We start from the raw sequence: 15,133 nt of genomic DNA on the forward strand, positions 1-15,133 counted from the left end.
ATTTTTAAAATATATATTCATATGTTTGGGATTCGGTTTCCACTCAAGCCGATGACGCCAGGTCATATAGTTATTTTTTTTTTGAAATCGCAACTTTATAATATATTAAAATCGATGGAACATTAACTCGATAATAATATATAGGAAATCTGCAAGAATTTGAATAGCATATTTAAGCATATTTTACGCCCTGGCTTCGCCGGATTTTTCTGCCCGATTGGATGAATGCAGTTTTAACAAAATAATATCAGAGCCTCTCGATTTACGCTGAATTTCTACAGAATACCAACATCAATATATTAAATATGAATCAGACCCTGTGGAATTTCCACAGACCGCACAAGTTAAATATAAATTACAAAGTGTAAATGTTGACAACAAAACCGGAATAAGGATGTGGCATACTCGAAATTGATGACGTATTCAGAAAATATTCAATTTAAAAAAAAAAGACATAATTCTAAACATTTACCACCGGATATACCCGGCGCTGCAGAATGCAATATATACGCATAGAAAAGTGATGTAAACCTCATAAGGTTACCAGCTCATGGGCGTCACAAGTGTATCGCTAACGACTGAACCTAAAAACAACCAACTAAAAACAAACAATTTTTTAGCAAAAACAGGATGTGCAAAGTAAAACTTTAAAACTTAGCGCAAAACAAGACGCCGGCGTTATCAAGTTTGAACTGAAAGCAACATACAAACATAGGAAAAAGAGGCGAACTTGAATTAGCATATATTACGATGGCGCACTTGAATCTGCCAACCTCCATGTTCTTATTGCTAACATTTATATTTACTGCACATTATGCATCGGCCGTATCAACAACATTCCAAGCATTTGCAAATGGCAACAGGGTTGCTGTATTCATAAATGATGGGCCATCTACACAAAATAAATGTTTTCATTTTTCTAACAGGTATGTAAATATTTTATATTTTGTAAAATTATTATTTTGCAATTTTCAGTTTTGATATTTATTTATTTGCTGGCGGGAGTACGAAACGCCCAGCCTTGTCGGGTTGTAAGATCCGCTTTATATATCTTAATTCATACAGCGTTTGCATTTATTGTTACAGAGCCAATTCTCTATTACTCAATTTATAGTACTGATTTCAAAAGTAAATATAATATATAATACTGATTTAAAATTTTAGAAATGACTTTGGCGCCATCAACCATAATCGAAACTAAAAAAACAGTGCTCCGGACGCGTTCCTTACCGATTGGCATATCAAAAGATATAAAAGACATATTTATAATTTAACAAGTGCAAGCTATGAATGAATTTGAGCATACCTAGAAGCAAAAGAAAGTTGAAATAGACATTTAGAATTTGCACTTGCTGTTATATGATCTGCTTTCCAGAATTTTTTGTACAGCCTAATAAAATTGTCGTAGCCTCTTTAAAATGCAATTTAATCTAATGCGACATGGCTATTCATTAGAAACTATTTGCTTGCACTTGAACATTATTATTTCGATTTCCGAATTTACCGACAATAACGAAGAGGAGCCCAAATGTTTAGGAACATTCTCAGTAATTATATTTAAATGCACTATTTTCTCTCAGAAAATATATACGACAATAAGCATACTTTAATGAAATAAAATTAAAAAGAAAAACGGTTTGCCAAACTAATTCATTTATTTTACCTTATCCTACAACATTTTTATATTATTTTCATATATGTTGGAAAAATATATAAACAAAAAATATTTTATTAATTTGCCAAAATATATAAGTAAGCAGTTTTGGAGAATAGCGGAAGTATTGTATCATATTTGGTTAATGGACAGACGGGGCTCTTCTGGGAACATGTTTGAAAGTTAGGGCCTCTCTTATGAGCTATTACAATTTAATCCTCATATTCTTCCTTCTGTCAACCTAATAAAAAAAACAGGCATCGAATGATTTCAACGAATACACCTTTTTATTTAAGATATCGTATATCACATTTCGCTGGCGTTTGAAACAAACATTAAGTCTCAAAATATTGTGCATCTACAAGCATTGAGAACATAAACATAACAAACATACACTTTGTCTCTTTTGGTTGTTTTTATTTTATGGCATATCAACCCTTTTTAGGTTATTGATGCCGAATCCAAAGTTTTTGAAAAAATAATTCTTAGTAGAATATATTTATTGTTTTCAAGTCCGTTTCTATTTAACGCATAGTTGGGACCCTAAGAGATTCTATCACTCCGGGTCAGAGTGAACCTGGGAGCATTGGCAATTAAAAGATGGGTCCACACTCCCCAAAGCCCGAAACTGGGGCCTCACCACTGGATATAGTTTATGGCCATATACAGGACCATTGTCTCTTTTATTTATTTTTTATTTATTTTTTGTTTTTCATTTAAACAAACTAAGTCAGGGCAACACGGGGCCGGGTACAGCTGTTCGAATGTAATTTTCTGTCGATAAGAATCTTTATATAATAAAATAGTTTGGATTTTCGACATTTGATAGGTATAAAACTTAGGATATTGACAAGAGAATATTTTTTCATTATTTTGATTCTCGAGTATATACCAGCTAATATCTTATTTGTTGTTAGATAGCGATGTGGTTCTCAATTGATTAACTGTGTCTAACTGTTTCGGATATAGATTCGATAGTTAAAACAATGATAAGATTATTCTCTTGTCATAGACATAATAATAATAAATCTCAAACACCATGACCTAATGCCATGTTCTAGATGAAAATAAATTATCATCAATTACGTGGTTTAGCTATTATATTAACTATACGCTTTTTAGATAGACGACTAACTTATTCTTTCGACTTGATAACTGTCACATACAATCACACATTCTTACTTTATTAATCTAAGTGGTTCCCTTTCTGGTATACGAAATGGGGGCTATGACTCTTCATCTATCCTGAAGCAATCATTATTTCATTAGTGATCATCGTTTTTGATGTTGTGCAATGTTCCGACTGTCAACGCTGGCGTCATCTGCTTTTCTATCTACGATCCTTTCCGTTATTCTTTGTTGGTTGTCAGAGAGGATTTTGATGACAGTCAGTTGCCACTTTTCTATCATAGTAATCCTTACCTAGCGAGGTGTTCTGATTCATAACCTCATTAACGCTGTTTCTCGAAGAAAGACTTTGATTTATTGCCATTTTTGCAGTTCTACAGATAGTTATTTATAGTTTCTTTGTGTTCGAGCAGTGTCCATATTGGGAGCTTGTCCTGACCTCCGTATCCAGCAGTATCTCTGTTAACCACAACGAAATACGAAACTATGTAAGAAATTATTATTTTTTTTTTACACAGTGATCACCACTTATCAAGGCCCGGAAGCCACTCAGGGATAAGGGTTAGTGCAAGTACATTACGTTAGTGAGGAGATTTGATGAAGTGTTTAATAAGGGGGGCGGTTCATTAGGAATTTGTTAACATTGGACTTGAAGACATCCAAGTTGTAGTCCGGAGGGAAGCAGGCAGACGGAACAGAGTTCCACAGGCGTGCAGTTCTAAGAAAGAAGCTTTGTTCATGAAATCCGCGTTTTGATTTAGGCACAGATATAGAGTGAGGGAAATTTTTCACAGTGGATTCAGCTAGACGGGTGTTTTTCGTGAAAGATTGGCGAGGGGGGACCAGGGATTGGAGTTCAGACGAGCACCTGCCATGAAAATAACGATAAAACAAGGATAGGCTCGCAATGTCTCTTCTGTGGGAGAGGGGTTGCAGGGTAGAGAAAAGGGCATCCCCCACTAAACCACGAAGTCTATTTTGTACTCTGTCAAGGCATGATAGGCTGTTTTTGGCAGCTCCTGCCCAGATATGGCAACAGTATTCCATCCTTGGCCGTACTTGGCTTTTATATAGATAGAGAATTGCATCAGTAGTGAGATATCTTCTGGAGCGGTAGAAGGATCCCACCATCTTTCCAGCGACCTTGGCAACAGACTTGATGTACGTGTTCCATTTCAGATCAGGAGTAAAGGTCAAACCCAGAAGCTTGTCAAAACACGGGGCCTCACACAGACGAGAGCCATCCATCACAATTGATGCAAGCTGGGGATCAGAGCGTTGATGATTGTATTTGTTCGAAAAAAAATGCTTTACGGAACACTTTGCCAATAGACAAGACAGTCTATTGATTTTCAGTTCGTTTTTTTTTTAGGTTTGCTGTTAATTTTGCCTGATGTCTAGCGTGCAAGAAAGACATTCCCAACACGTGGAAACAAGTTGGGGGCTCTCAAGTAATATGAATAGAAGATAATTCCTCATTAGAATGGATTATATCTTGTTTTTCGCTGTTGTCATATATGTACAAGAAAAGTAAGAATTCAAAAAGCGTATACAAGCTTGACTGTAAAGTATAATGTTGCACTGCGTCATTATTCCCAACTACGGCAAACCAACCATTTTTTTACCGAATGTGGACTTACTTTTTATATCCTACCCTTGCGCCTCCTTCTTCCGCGTTTCCCAGTTGCTCGTGTTAATCGCATATGAAACAAAATCTCTCAATCCACACCAGACATTGCCCGGGATTTAATGAGAGTCGAATGTCCAATATTTCGAATACTTTTATTGCTATTTACATCGAGGAAATATCCCTTTTATCAATAACTCGATTGATTGCCTGCAATTGTACTTTACTAGAGTTATCTACATTCATTGCAGTCTACATTGCACTGTGGAGAATTTACTGCTGAATTTATAAAATCATTTGTTTATTTGCTTGAATTAAAGTTTAAACGTCATGGTCTAGTGTCATAGTTCAGTTGTCGTTTAAACAGAAATATTAATTTGGAACACGTCTCTGTCCTATTCAAGAACCTACTGTTGAATTTATACATCGGTTCCTTTCTGCTTATGTGGTGATAACAATTTTCACATGTCCGTGTAATGTTACACTTTATAAACGTATAAAACTTGATGGGAATTTTTTGGTTGTCGACTTTCAATACTTTCTGACTGAATTCTAATAGAAACATATTTATATTCACTCTCAGATACATGAAGAATATTTATGTGAAAATAAGAAAAAACGCCCCGGCAGTTTTTGAGTCGATAGGGAAGTAACTCTTACACACGCACACGCATACGTACATATACGGATACACACAGAGTGCCTGTTATATAAAACTAAATATTTCTCAGACTGTTTAACTTATTTCAGTTGCTGTCATTGTATACGTCATTTTATATCATATTCATTTTACATCATATTATCTTATTCACATTAAACACTAAAGAATGTCAGTATATTAATTGAACCGATGTGAAAATCAGAGTAACTATAATACATAAACAGCTTATCTATTTTAATTAGTCTAACTTACGTAACACCTTTTGGTTATTTTAATTTGGGATAACTTTTTAAACAATGGAGTGATGTTCTTAGATTTAATGCACGAGGTGAAGAAGAGTATAAAATGTTTACTTATATTAATTGAATGACAGGGGATGAGGATTGATAATTTGTATTAATCGAATATTTATTCATGGAAATCGATCCAGAAAACGCATCACGTCACTTGATGTAAAGATCAGAAATTAAGTCTTCAAAAAAAAAAAAAAAAACAACTAGCCATCAATAAATATTATGTGAATATATCTAGAAAACAGCAATTCTGTCCTATTTGTCAGAAGCATAATTCATCAAATTTAAGGAGTAAAGTGTAGAATATAAGAAGCGTGAGGTACGAGATTGCGGAAAATAAACGTTCAATTTTTTACGGACAACTCATTCGAACAGTCACGTTTAAGTTATTATCACCACTGAATTCTGGACTATAAATTCGACAATTACTAATGTCAAACTCGATACCCGTGTTCGGCATAACGATTGTTCAATTGATATTACTATACAAACAGGCACGATGAAATTATCGCCCTAGGAAAGACGACATGATTCAATTCCTTTTTAATGTAAAACAATGTTTTATGTTGGACACCATCTATTTATTGGCCAGTTGTGTACAAATCCCAAAAGCGATAGGAGTCTTCTATCATGTATGAATGTGCCACAATGTTTAAGGAGCATGATCAGAGATGCGCCGTTGTAAAACTCGTGCTCTATAATTATCTATTGTCAGCATCCTCAAAATGCATTGCTTGATTGCCACGAATAACAGAAACGTGTTCAGGGGTATGAAAACAAAGTTTCCATCCACGGTTATAATCTTTTGTAGTTCTAAGTGAGGGCCACATCATGCTACCTCACATCTTTGAAGTCAGCTTGGAAGTAAACAGAATACTGAACTAGGAGTTGCTAAAGAGCGTGGTGATCGCTTGATGCAATCGCGTGGCAACTGGTAGACACTGGGTGTGGCATAAAGACTTAGTGCCGGCCTACAAGTCCAAAGAGACTTTGCCCTGGCTTCAGAAGAACTTTTTGCAATTCTCACATTGTCTGCTCTCCTCATCGCCTGACCTGAACCCGTTGCACTACTTAGTTTGATGATACATCAAGAACATCACGAACATGACCTCGCAAATACCAAAATCAGTCTGATCGCCGCCATCCAGCGTGTATTACCCGAGCCCCTGCTTGCGCTTGTGAAAAGGGGCATCTTCCTAGTTCTGGACACGTAACGTGGCGGTGATTAAGGTGGAAGACGTCTGTATTTAATAAATGTCATCCTTCTACATAATCAAGTTGCCTAAATTGTATTTTTTGACAAAGGTTTTAAAACAAAGCTGTGCTGTTATTTTCTTTAATGCGACACTTTTATCATTCCACCCTGTACAGTTATGATGCCATGAATTAAATGTATACATGTTTTTAGCTTTGCAGGGAATGCGTTGGCTATTAACGAAGCTACAGTATCACTGGTGCCGTCACACGTACTGGAAACGTTCTTAAGGAAGTGTACAAGACTCAGTTTGTGGTCAGTCGAAGATAAAGAAGAAACGGAAGGAGGCTTGATTTATCCAGGTAAGTAGAAACTGTTTAAACTGCAATTTTTAATGCTTCTTTTGTTTGCTTTAATAAAACGAAGCCATGAATAGAAATAAAACCGTTTTGGACAACAGAAAGCAAATATTTGGCAAAACAGAATTGATTAACGTATTTTAATTTAATGTTCTTTTTATTGCGCATTTTTAGTCGTGATCACTCTAAACAATGCCTACTGCTACTCGAATGTAAGCGGTCATTATTTGGTGCCTGGTATAGGCGAGATGAGCGAGATTTCGATTTATATAAGGTCTAAAATTCTGAATACACGTGAAATCAAGAAATAAGGGAATCAGATAACAAGAGGGATATTCCAAAGTTTAGCACTCCAGGGAATAAGCTATTAGAGTGAAAGGGTGCTATGTTGTTGTTAAACGGGTTTGTTGAGGATGTGTACTTCGAGCGATACATCATCTGAACATATTCCATAAAAAATACTTGCAAAATTAGGAGACGTGTGCAACAATGCTGCAGTGTAACAGATGTTGGATCTTAGTTGACAGTGTGTGGCTTATTACATTGGAAATTCTTCTTTTGACCGTGTTGAAGATTGAAAGAATAATGGTAGATGCACCAGCTTATATATGGAAACAACACTCATTGCATAGACGAATGAGAGTATCGCTGTGTAGCGATACTTGAATCCATCTGGCGTTGATTTGATTTAATCATTTTAGATGAAAACAAATAATGTAGGTATGATTTTGCACTACTTAGATGATTTATCAAACTTTAGATCAACGTTGCTACATCGAACACTAAAATTACATTTGGGTTCCTAGTACGTTGTGAACAAAAATACATATATTTTACAATACGTCCATATGTTAACGCTATATCTGAGGAAATAAGCGACGTTTTATGATATGATTATGAATATCCTTAAGAAGGGTGAATTGCGAGAATAAAACGGTTAAATATTTACAGGCAAATGCATTTGAATAAATGCATTGTGAACATTGCCAAGACTGCTGCAACCAACACTTGCTTCCTTAACTGTGCTAAATATTTACTCACATATGGGAGTATCCTATACCTCTACAAAACCACAGTTAACCCATAAATGACGTATTGCTGCAACATATAGTCTGGTACATGAAACAATAGTCTCTCCCACTTAGAAGGGACCCAAAAAGTGTATCTAAACTAATTAGTTCCGCACGATTAAATGAACTCAAACATTTGGCTATTTAAAGTTTTCAAACTAGTTTAATAGAAGTTAATTCGTCATCAATTCATATAAGAAGCGACAAGAAGCGAAATTCTACTGTCGTCTTCCCAAAATGCTAGAATGCAGTCTATTAAGTTGATAAGAAAGTTCATGCGGTTTTTTACTTTTAAATTCACATAAACATGTCTCAGCTGAAACAAAAAAAATAATCAGCAAATAAGCACCATCAGACTCAAACACTTTGCCAACGGAAAAAAAACCTGCATTTATGCCATTAACATAAAAACATGCATTTATGCCATTAACATAAAAACATGCATTTATGCCATTAACATAAAAACATGCATTTATGCCATTAACATAAAAACATGCATTTATGCCATTAACATAAAAACATGCATTTATGCCATTAACATAAAAACATGCATTTATGCCATTAACAAAAAAACATGCATTTATGCCATTAACATAAAAACATGCATTTATGCCATTAACATAAAAACATGCATTTATGCCATTAACATAAAAACATGCATTTATGCCATTAACAAAAAAACATGCATTTATGCCATTAACATAAAAACATGCATTTATGCCATTAACATAAAAACATGCATTTATGCCATTAACATATAAAAAATGCGTTGAAGTCGCTAAAGGTGTTTTTGATACCGTTTAAGCTTTGAAAGTATTTCTCACGAAAAAAGTCGAAATGCTTGAAAAAGTAGTAGTTGGTAGGTGAGACGTCTGGAGAGTATGGCGAGTGAGACAGATATTCGTAGTCCAATTCTCTCAACTTCTGCATTGAGATAAGCGTCGTTCGTTGTCGTAAAGAACCAAATTTCCATCGCATATCACAACCCTGTGGAGAAACGGGTCGTTCTTGTTCCGTAAAAAGGAGGATAACACTTCATAACGAGGTTTTGGGGTTTTATTCAAATAATGAGGCATCCATTTTTCAAGTCTTTTTATCTTCTCAATCGTTCTCAAGTTGTGGGAAACTGTCGTAAACGCAAGTTCTCGAACAGTTGTGCGTGAATTGGCTTTGACTAAGGCTCGTAATTGATCGTTGTAAAATCCCATAGCCGACCACTACGTTCATCATGTTCAAGACTATCGTCACCACAACGAATTTATTAAACCACCATCATGGTATGCGTTCAGATATGGTTCCTATGACAATGGCTTTTTTGATATCGCCACCTACATCAGCAGCTTTTCGACTTAGATTGAATAGAAATAAAAAAAATGTCCGAATTCGCTGTTTATCCTCTTGTATTCAACGTTCTAAAAATAGACATAATTGTTTAAAAACAATCGTAGGATAAGGAGGGAAACGCTCTTTTCAATTATTTAAATCTAAAAGTATTATAACAAAAACTTATTTTAAAATACATAATTTGAAATCAAAATTAGAAATTCCGCAAGAACTTGCTTCTCAACCTAATCATTTAATAGCACTGTTTTACCCCCGAAAAAGCACAGGATATCTAAGGCTATTTTGGTATGCACAATGCCATGGAAAATCAATCTAACTCGAATTTGGTTCATTTTTATTACACGATTTTCATTCTTTTAGAAGTTTGCTGAAAGTCTTGATAATCAACTTAGCGAAAGAATCCATCCGATTAATTCAGTAATAGAGAAATGTAATAAAAGAAAACGGGACCATAACATATTAGCAGACTACTGCTGGAATAGAAAAATGGAGCATAACATTCAACACACCGGGTTTAAGAAATCAATTTTTTTCAAACTGAGAATTATGTGTTTGCAAGTTATATAAGATTTTTATGTGATTTATATTACATGAAAACGATAGATACTCTAAAGAAATAAACGTCAGATTCAACATACGGCTACTTACACTGAAACAGGACGTGTCTGGTATTTACTCTTATACATCAAATTTGTTGCACAGGGGAGTTATTTCCCCTCAAAGTGCTTGAGATTGTAATTCCCTGGCTGTTTCCAGCTTATTTACCCGTACTAACATGTAAACACTGAAATGTAATGTTAAAACACATCCGGTTGCCAGTGAGGGTTTACTTCATTTTCGTTACTGGCTCCGCGGTTGTGCACAAACGATTGTTTGCCGAGAGAGTTACATAATTTGTCATGCGGACGACCTCAAGCCACACCGGCGTGGTCAAACGGTATCCAAAATCGATAAGGCATACGTCAATATTTTGGACCTGTTCTGTTTAGTTTATTTTCAGTTCAGGTCATTGCTTTTTGGTTCGTTCGGGTTACGGTGTCTGTTTAGGTGGTGACAGATGAAACGCAATACAGATTTGTAAAATAAAGAACTTAACTATTTTTTTTACAATATTATACATTAGGGTATTGAATTACAACCGGTTTCTTTTACTCTTATTAAGCTAATTTTTTGCACGGGAGTAAGCGTTGCCCCTATCTTCCTCTCTTAACTGAACCATCAAAATATCTGTGTTCCCTACATTCTGGTCCGGCAAGAAAGAAAGAGAGAGTTGTAAGAATAGCGTTATCGGAAATATATTGTCTAACTCTTACAGGACAGGCCATTCACTCTTCTAGAATATCTGTGTTACTACGCTTAGAGTGGGGCTTTAAATATGGTGAATATATATCTCGCGTACATATTATTCAAAATGTAGGTTTCTAGGTTCAAGTAGAAAAACGCCCTGTTTGGTGTTACTTATACTAAGGGAAAAGTAAAATGTACCTATTTTCACCTTTTCAAACAATAGTTTTATACAAAAATAACAACTGATTTGAAAACATTCTTTACGATTAGTTTAAAGGTCCTTTACATCTGAATTATTTTTTCTTACACCCAAAATAAGAGTTCAAGTTGAAATACTGGCTTGTTCATCGTAGCTATTATCAATCATCGCAGTGTTGGCTGACACACACACACACACACACACACACGCATATATATATATATATCGTCAAGAATGGGAGTTCAATAAAGAAACTTTGTTTTAATTTGAATAAAATAAAATACGCATCAAATGCGCTTGAAATCAAATCACAACGCAATATTAGAAAAATAAACAAATATTTTACTTGTTTGAAATTTATCACAAATATATTTCAGATATATATTCCATCTTCAGTGTGTTCTTTGTTTTTTCCTTTTTCTTCTTCTTTGAAATATTGTAAATTTCGAGAAAGAAGTCTGTATGGAGCCGCGCGGTCTATCTGGCGGTTTTATTTTGAATTGTTTGAACTGTGCGCAGGTAACGCGAGAATAACGTCAAGAATGAGAGTTCAATATAGAAACGTTGTTTTAATTTGAATAAAATAAAGTACGCATCAAATGCGCTTGAAACCAAATCACAACGTAATATTAGGAAAATAAACAAATATTTTACTTGTTTGAATTTATCATTAATATATTTCGAAGGTAGTCTTCATCTTCAGCGTGTTATTTGTTTTTTTTTTCTTTTTCTTCTTCTTTGCCATGTTGTACTTATTAGAAAATTAGAAGATGAAGGTGTTTAGAATGAAAAAAGAATGAATGGTAAATACACCGGGTTGATATATCTAGTTTTTTTTTCAATGACCGATAACTTTGTTATACTTTAAAATAAATTAAATTTTAACTTTTCCTCGCTTGAGGTAAACAATTATGGCAGTGACTTATATAGCGAACTTATAAATTTCAACTACATAAAATTATAAGTTTAGGATTAAGTAATACTAAGAAGTATAATTTAAGTAGTAATAAATTTGAGTGTAAATGTTAGTGAGGTTTAGTTATGTATTGTTTAAAATATATGTTAATAAAAAATGTAATATAACCTGAAATTAGAAAAAAAATAGTTTCGTAAGATTGTAATTATTGATGTTGTTTGAGTAAATATGTATATATATATATATATATATATATATATATATATATATATATATATATTTATATGCAAATATATATATATGCATATTTAAAGGGGGTTAGAACAGTAGTCTAAAGAACAGAGTGTATTTAAATGTGCTAGTAAAATTACTAATCTTATTAAAATACAAGAAAAGAACAGTGCTCTTTGTAATTACGATATATAATAAGCTTGATAGGCAAATATCATAAAGCTGCTATAATATTTGTAATGTGCTTGCTAATTTAAAATTCAAATTAGAATTAAAAATTAAAAATCTGTTTCATAAGAAGGAACAAAAACAAAGTCAATAATTTGTACGATCGTTTCGGAAACAATGTTTTTATTGTGATAGACATTACGCCACGGAAATAATTTTTTACATATAGTCTTTTTTTAAATATAGTCTTTTTTAAACAAAGTCTCCTCATCAGCAAATGTACTGAGTGGGTTTTTTTTATATATGTAAAATAGACCATAAATAAACCTAGCATTTTAAAGTAAGGCAGATATATCTTTTAATTGTTCGCCTTTTGAAAACCGTAATTATCGTCAACACATTCATTTGGATGTTGATTTAGCTTATTGTTTCCGAAACGATCGTACAAATCACACTACTAAATATATATATATATATATATATGCATATATATATATATATATATATATATATATGTACATATACTATACAATTAACATCAATATTGAGTTCACGTTGGGTATTTTTACTTTAGGTTATCATAACTATTACTAATAGTGGTACTACTGCTACTACTAATAATATTAATAATTTATATTTGTAAAACAATTTTGCTGGCGTAATCTTATAATTTATCTGAATATCTTTATAATACATTTAGATACATGGCGATAACAAAGACTGTCAAGGGATATTCATTCGTCATTTTACGTTCATTATTTTCACTTGTTTATATATATATATGTGTGTATATATGTATATGTATATATATGTATATGTATATATGTATATGTATATATATATATGTATATATATGTATATGTATATATACTATATTTATATACATATATATATATATATGTATATATATATATATATGTATATATATATAATAAAAATGCTTTATATTTGTAATCCATTGCACACTATGCATTTGCATAAATATTCGATAAAATTTCATTTACATTCTATTTTGCAGGCACAAATTGGTGCGGAATGGGAAGCCGTGCTAGTAATTACTCAGATCTTGGAATGGAACGCGAAGTTGACAAATGTTGCCGAGATCACGATAATTGTGACACAAACATTCCCCCTTTTAAGAAAAAATATGGTATCCGTAACTTATCTATAATCACAAGGTACGTAAGCAAAAATACTCGGATTCTAATTAGTTCCGGGACTGTTGATTAATTGAATAAAAAATAAATAATAAAAATTATTAAATAATAAAAAAAAAAATAAAAAATAAAAAAAATTTCTGGAATTTGAAGGATAAAGGAATCGGGGAAATTTGTTTCTATTACCGGAAGCCAGCAATAATTCATTTCTTTTTTATTTTAATTTTTTTAAAACTAAACTTTCTTTATATATAATTGGTATTAATGACGCAATAATTAATTAATTTGAAACTAACAGGAAATCAAATTCTATAAATCATCGAAAATGTATTTTTACCTTATGAAAAAAGTACATGCACGTATTATGGTGGTTGTATGGTAAACTCTATGTTTAGAAATGAAAAAAACAAAACGAAAAAAGTTCGGAATTAAAATCGGTAAACAGAATTTTAGAACAGAATCGGTAATTGCATCGGAATTACAAAAAAAATATTGTAATCGTCCCATGAGTAGTTTTATCTTTTCACTCCAAATTCCAGTTTAATGAATTAAACATTTTATTTTTGCCTCAAAAATAATAAAATAACAGAAATAAAATTAACATTTTTCCATATAAATATTAAGCTTTATTAACGAAACGGATTTCCAAATATCGATTAATATAACATTAAATATGTGTGTATCTTTGTATATCCCAATGTGTAGAATTAACTTTAAAATAATATACCGATCAGTATAAATTTTTAACATAGTTTGTAAATGTTGACAACGTGGACTATATTTTATTTAGTTTCATGCGATGTCAAAGTTCGATGTCATTCGTTAAAATACACAAATTAGTTATCTTTATAAAATACTAGCAGATCTCCCGGTGTTACCCAGTCGAAAGATACGTTTAAATATTATATTTTAATTATGCAGATTATGCATTCTGTTATAGAGACAATTCCCTATAGATTATTATATTGAAGCTAATATATAGTGGTGAGTTCCAAACTAATATATGTGTATATATATATATATATATATAAAATAAAAATTATAACACGGAAATTACATAATTGTCGATGCAATAATTTATTTCAACCTTATGGTATTTTCAAGCATCTAAATCAGACAATTACATTTTTGATACTGAAAAAGAAAAGAAAAATCGTGCTTCGACCCTCAAAAAACCAAAGGTGGTGGTAGTAGCAATCCACTTAATACATTTATAGAGAGGGTGGTAGGGATTTAAAAAAAAAATAAAAATTAAAAATTAAAAATAACAAATAAAAAAATTAGATTAGACACTTATAAGCGGCAGCTCGATGTAACCATAGATACACACACACACACACACACACACTCACACACACACATACGCAACACATACACATACACACACACACGCCTCTAAGATGTACGTTCTGACATGTAAATGCCTTGACACGCGTTTACTAACCTAGGAAGGGGGGGGGCGAAAGTATACGGATATATAGTGAAAGAAATAGAACAGCGCGTAATGGAAAAAAGAAGAAAAAAAAGAAGAGGAAGAAAAGAAGAGGATACAGTGATTGAGTCATGGAAAGTAGGTCTATTAAAAGATAAATAAATTAATAAAAATATAACTAAAAAAATAAATAAATAAAAATAAGAAAATAAAAATAAAAAGAATATTATATATAAAGTTTTAAAACTATCTGTATGTTATTATGTAAAAATTGATATTATCTTATAATTCATTTAAATATTTTATATGTGATATAATACTATGAATTTAAAAATTGAGTCTATATATTTAATATTTTATATATTTTCATGTAAATAATTTTATTGGTGATTATAGCGGTCGTTGTAATTAA

At 32.5% G+C, this 15,133-nt stretch overlaps 1 protein-coding gene across 1 annotated transcript in view; it reads left to right on the top strand.

Annotated features, from left to right (window-relative positions):
* The first annotated feature begins 390 nt into the window (after window positions 1-390).
* LOC145249435 (phospholipase A2-like) overlaps window positions 391-15,133 on the top strand; it is a 29,600-nt gene continuing 14,857 nt past the window's right edge. The window contains exons 1-3 of the mRNA XM_080110995.1: window positions 391-926; window positions 6,772-6,920; window positions 13,151-13,310. Coding sequence (XP_079967121.1) covers window positions 751-926; window positions 6,772-6,920; window positions 13,151-13,310 — 485 coding nt within the window. The 5' untranslated portion in view covers window positions 391-750. The remainder of the gene's footprint in view (window positions 927-6,771; window positions 6,921-13,150; window positions 13,311-15,133) is intronic.

The sequence above is a fragment of the Euprymna scolopes genome, chromosome 28 (genome assembly GCF_053919585.1).
Source record: "Euprymna scolopes isolate OS-2025 chromosome 28, ASM5391958v1, whole genome shotgun sequence".
Lineage (NCBI taxonomy): Eukaryota > Metazoa > Mollusca > Cephalopoda > Sepiida > Sepiolidae > Euprymna > Euprymna scolopes.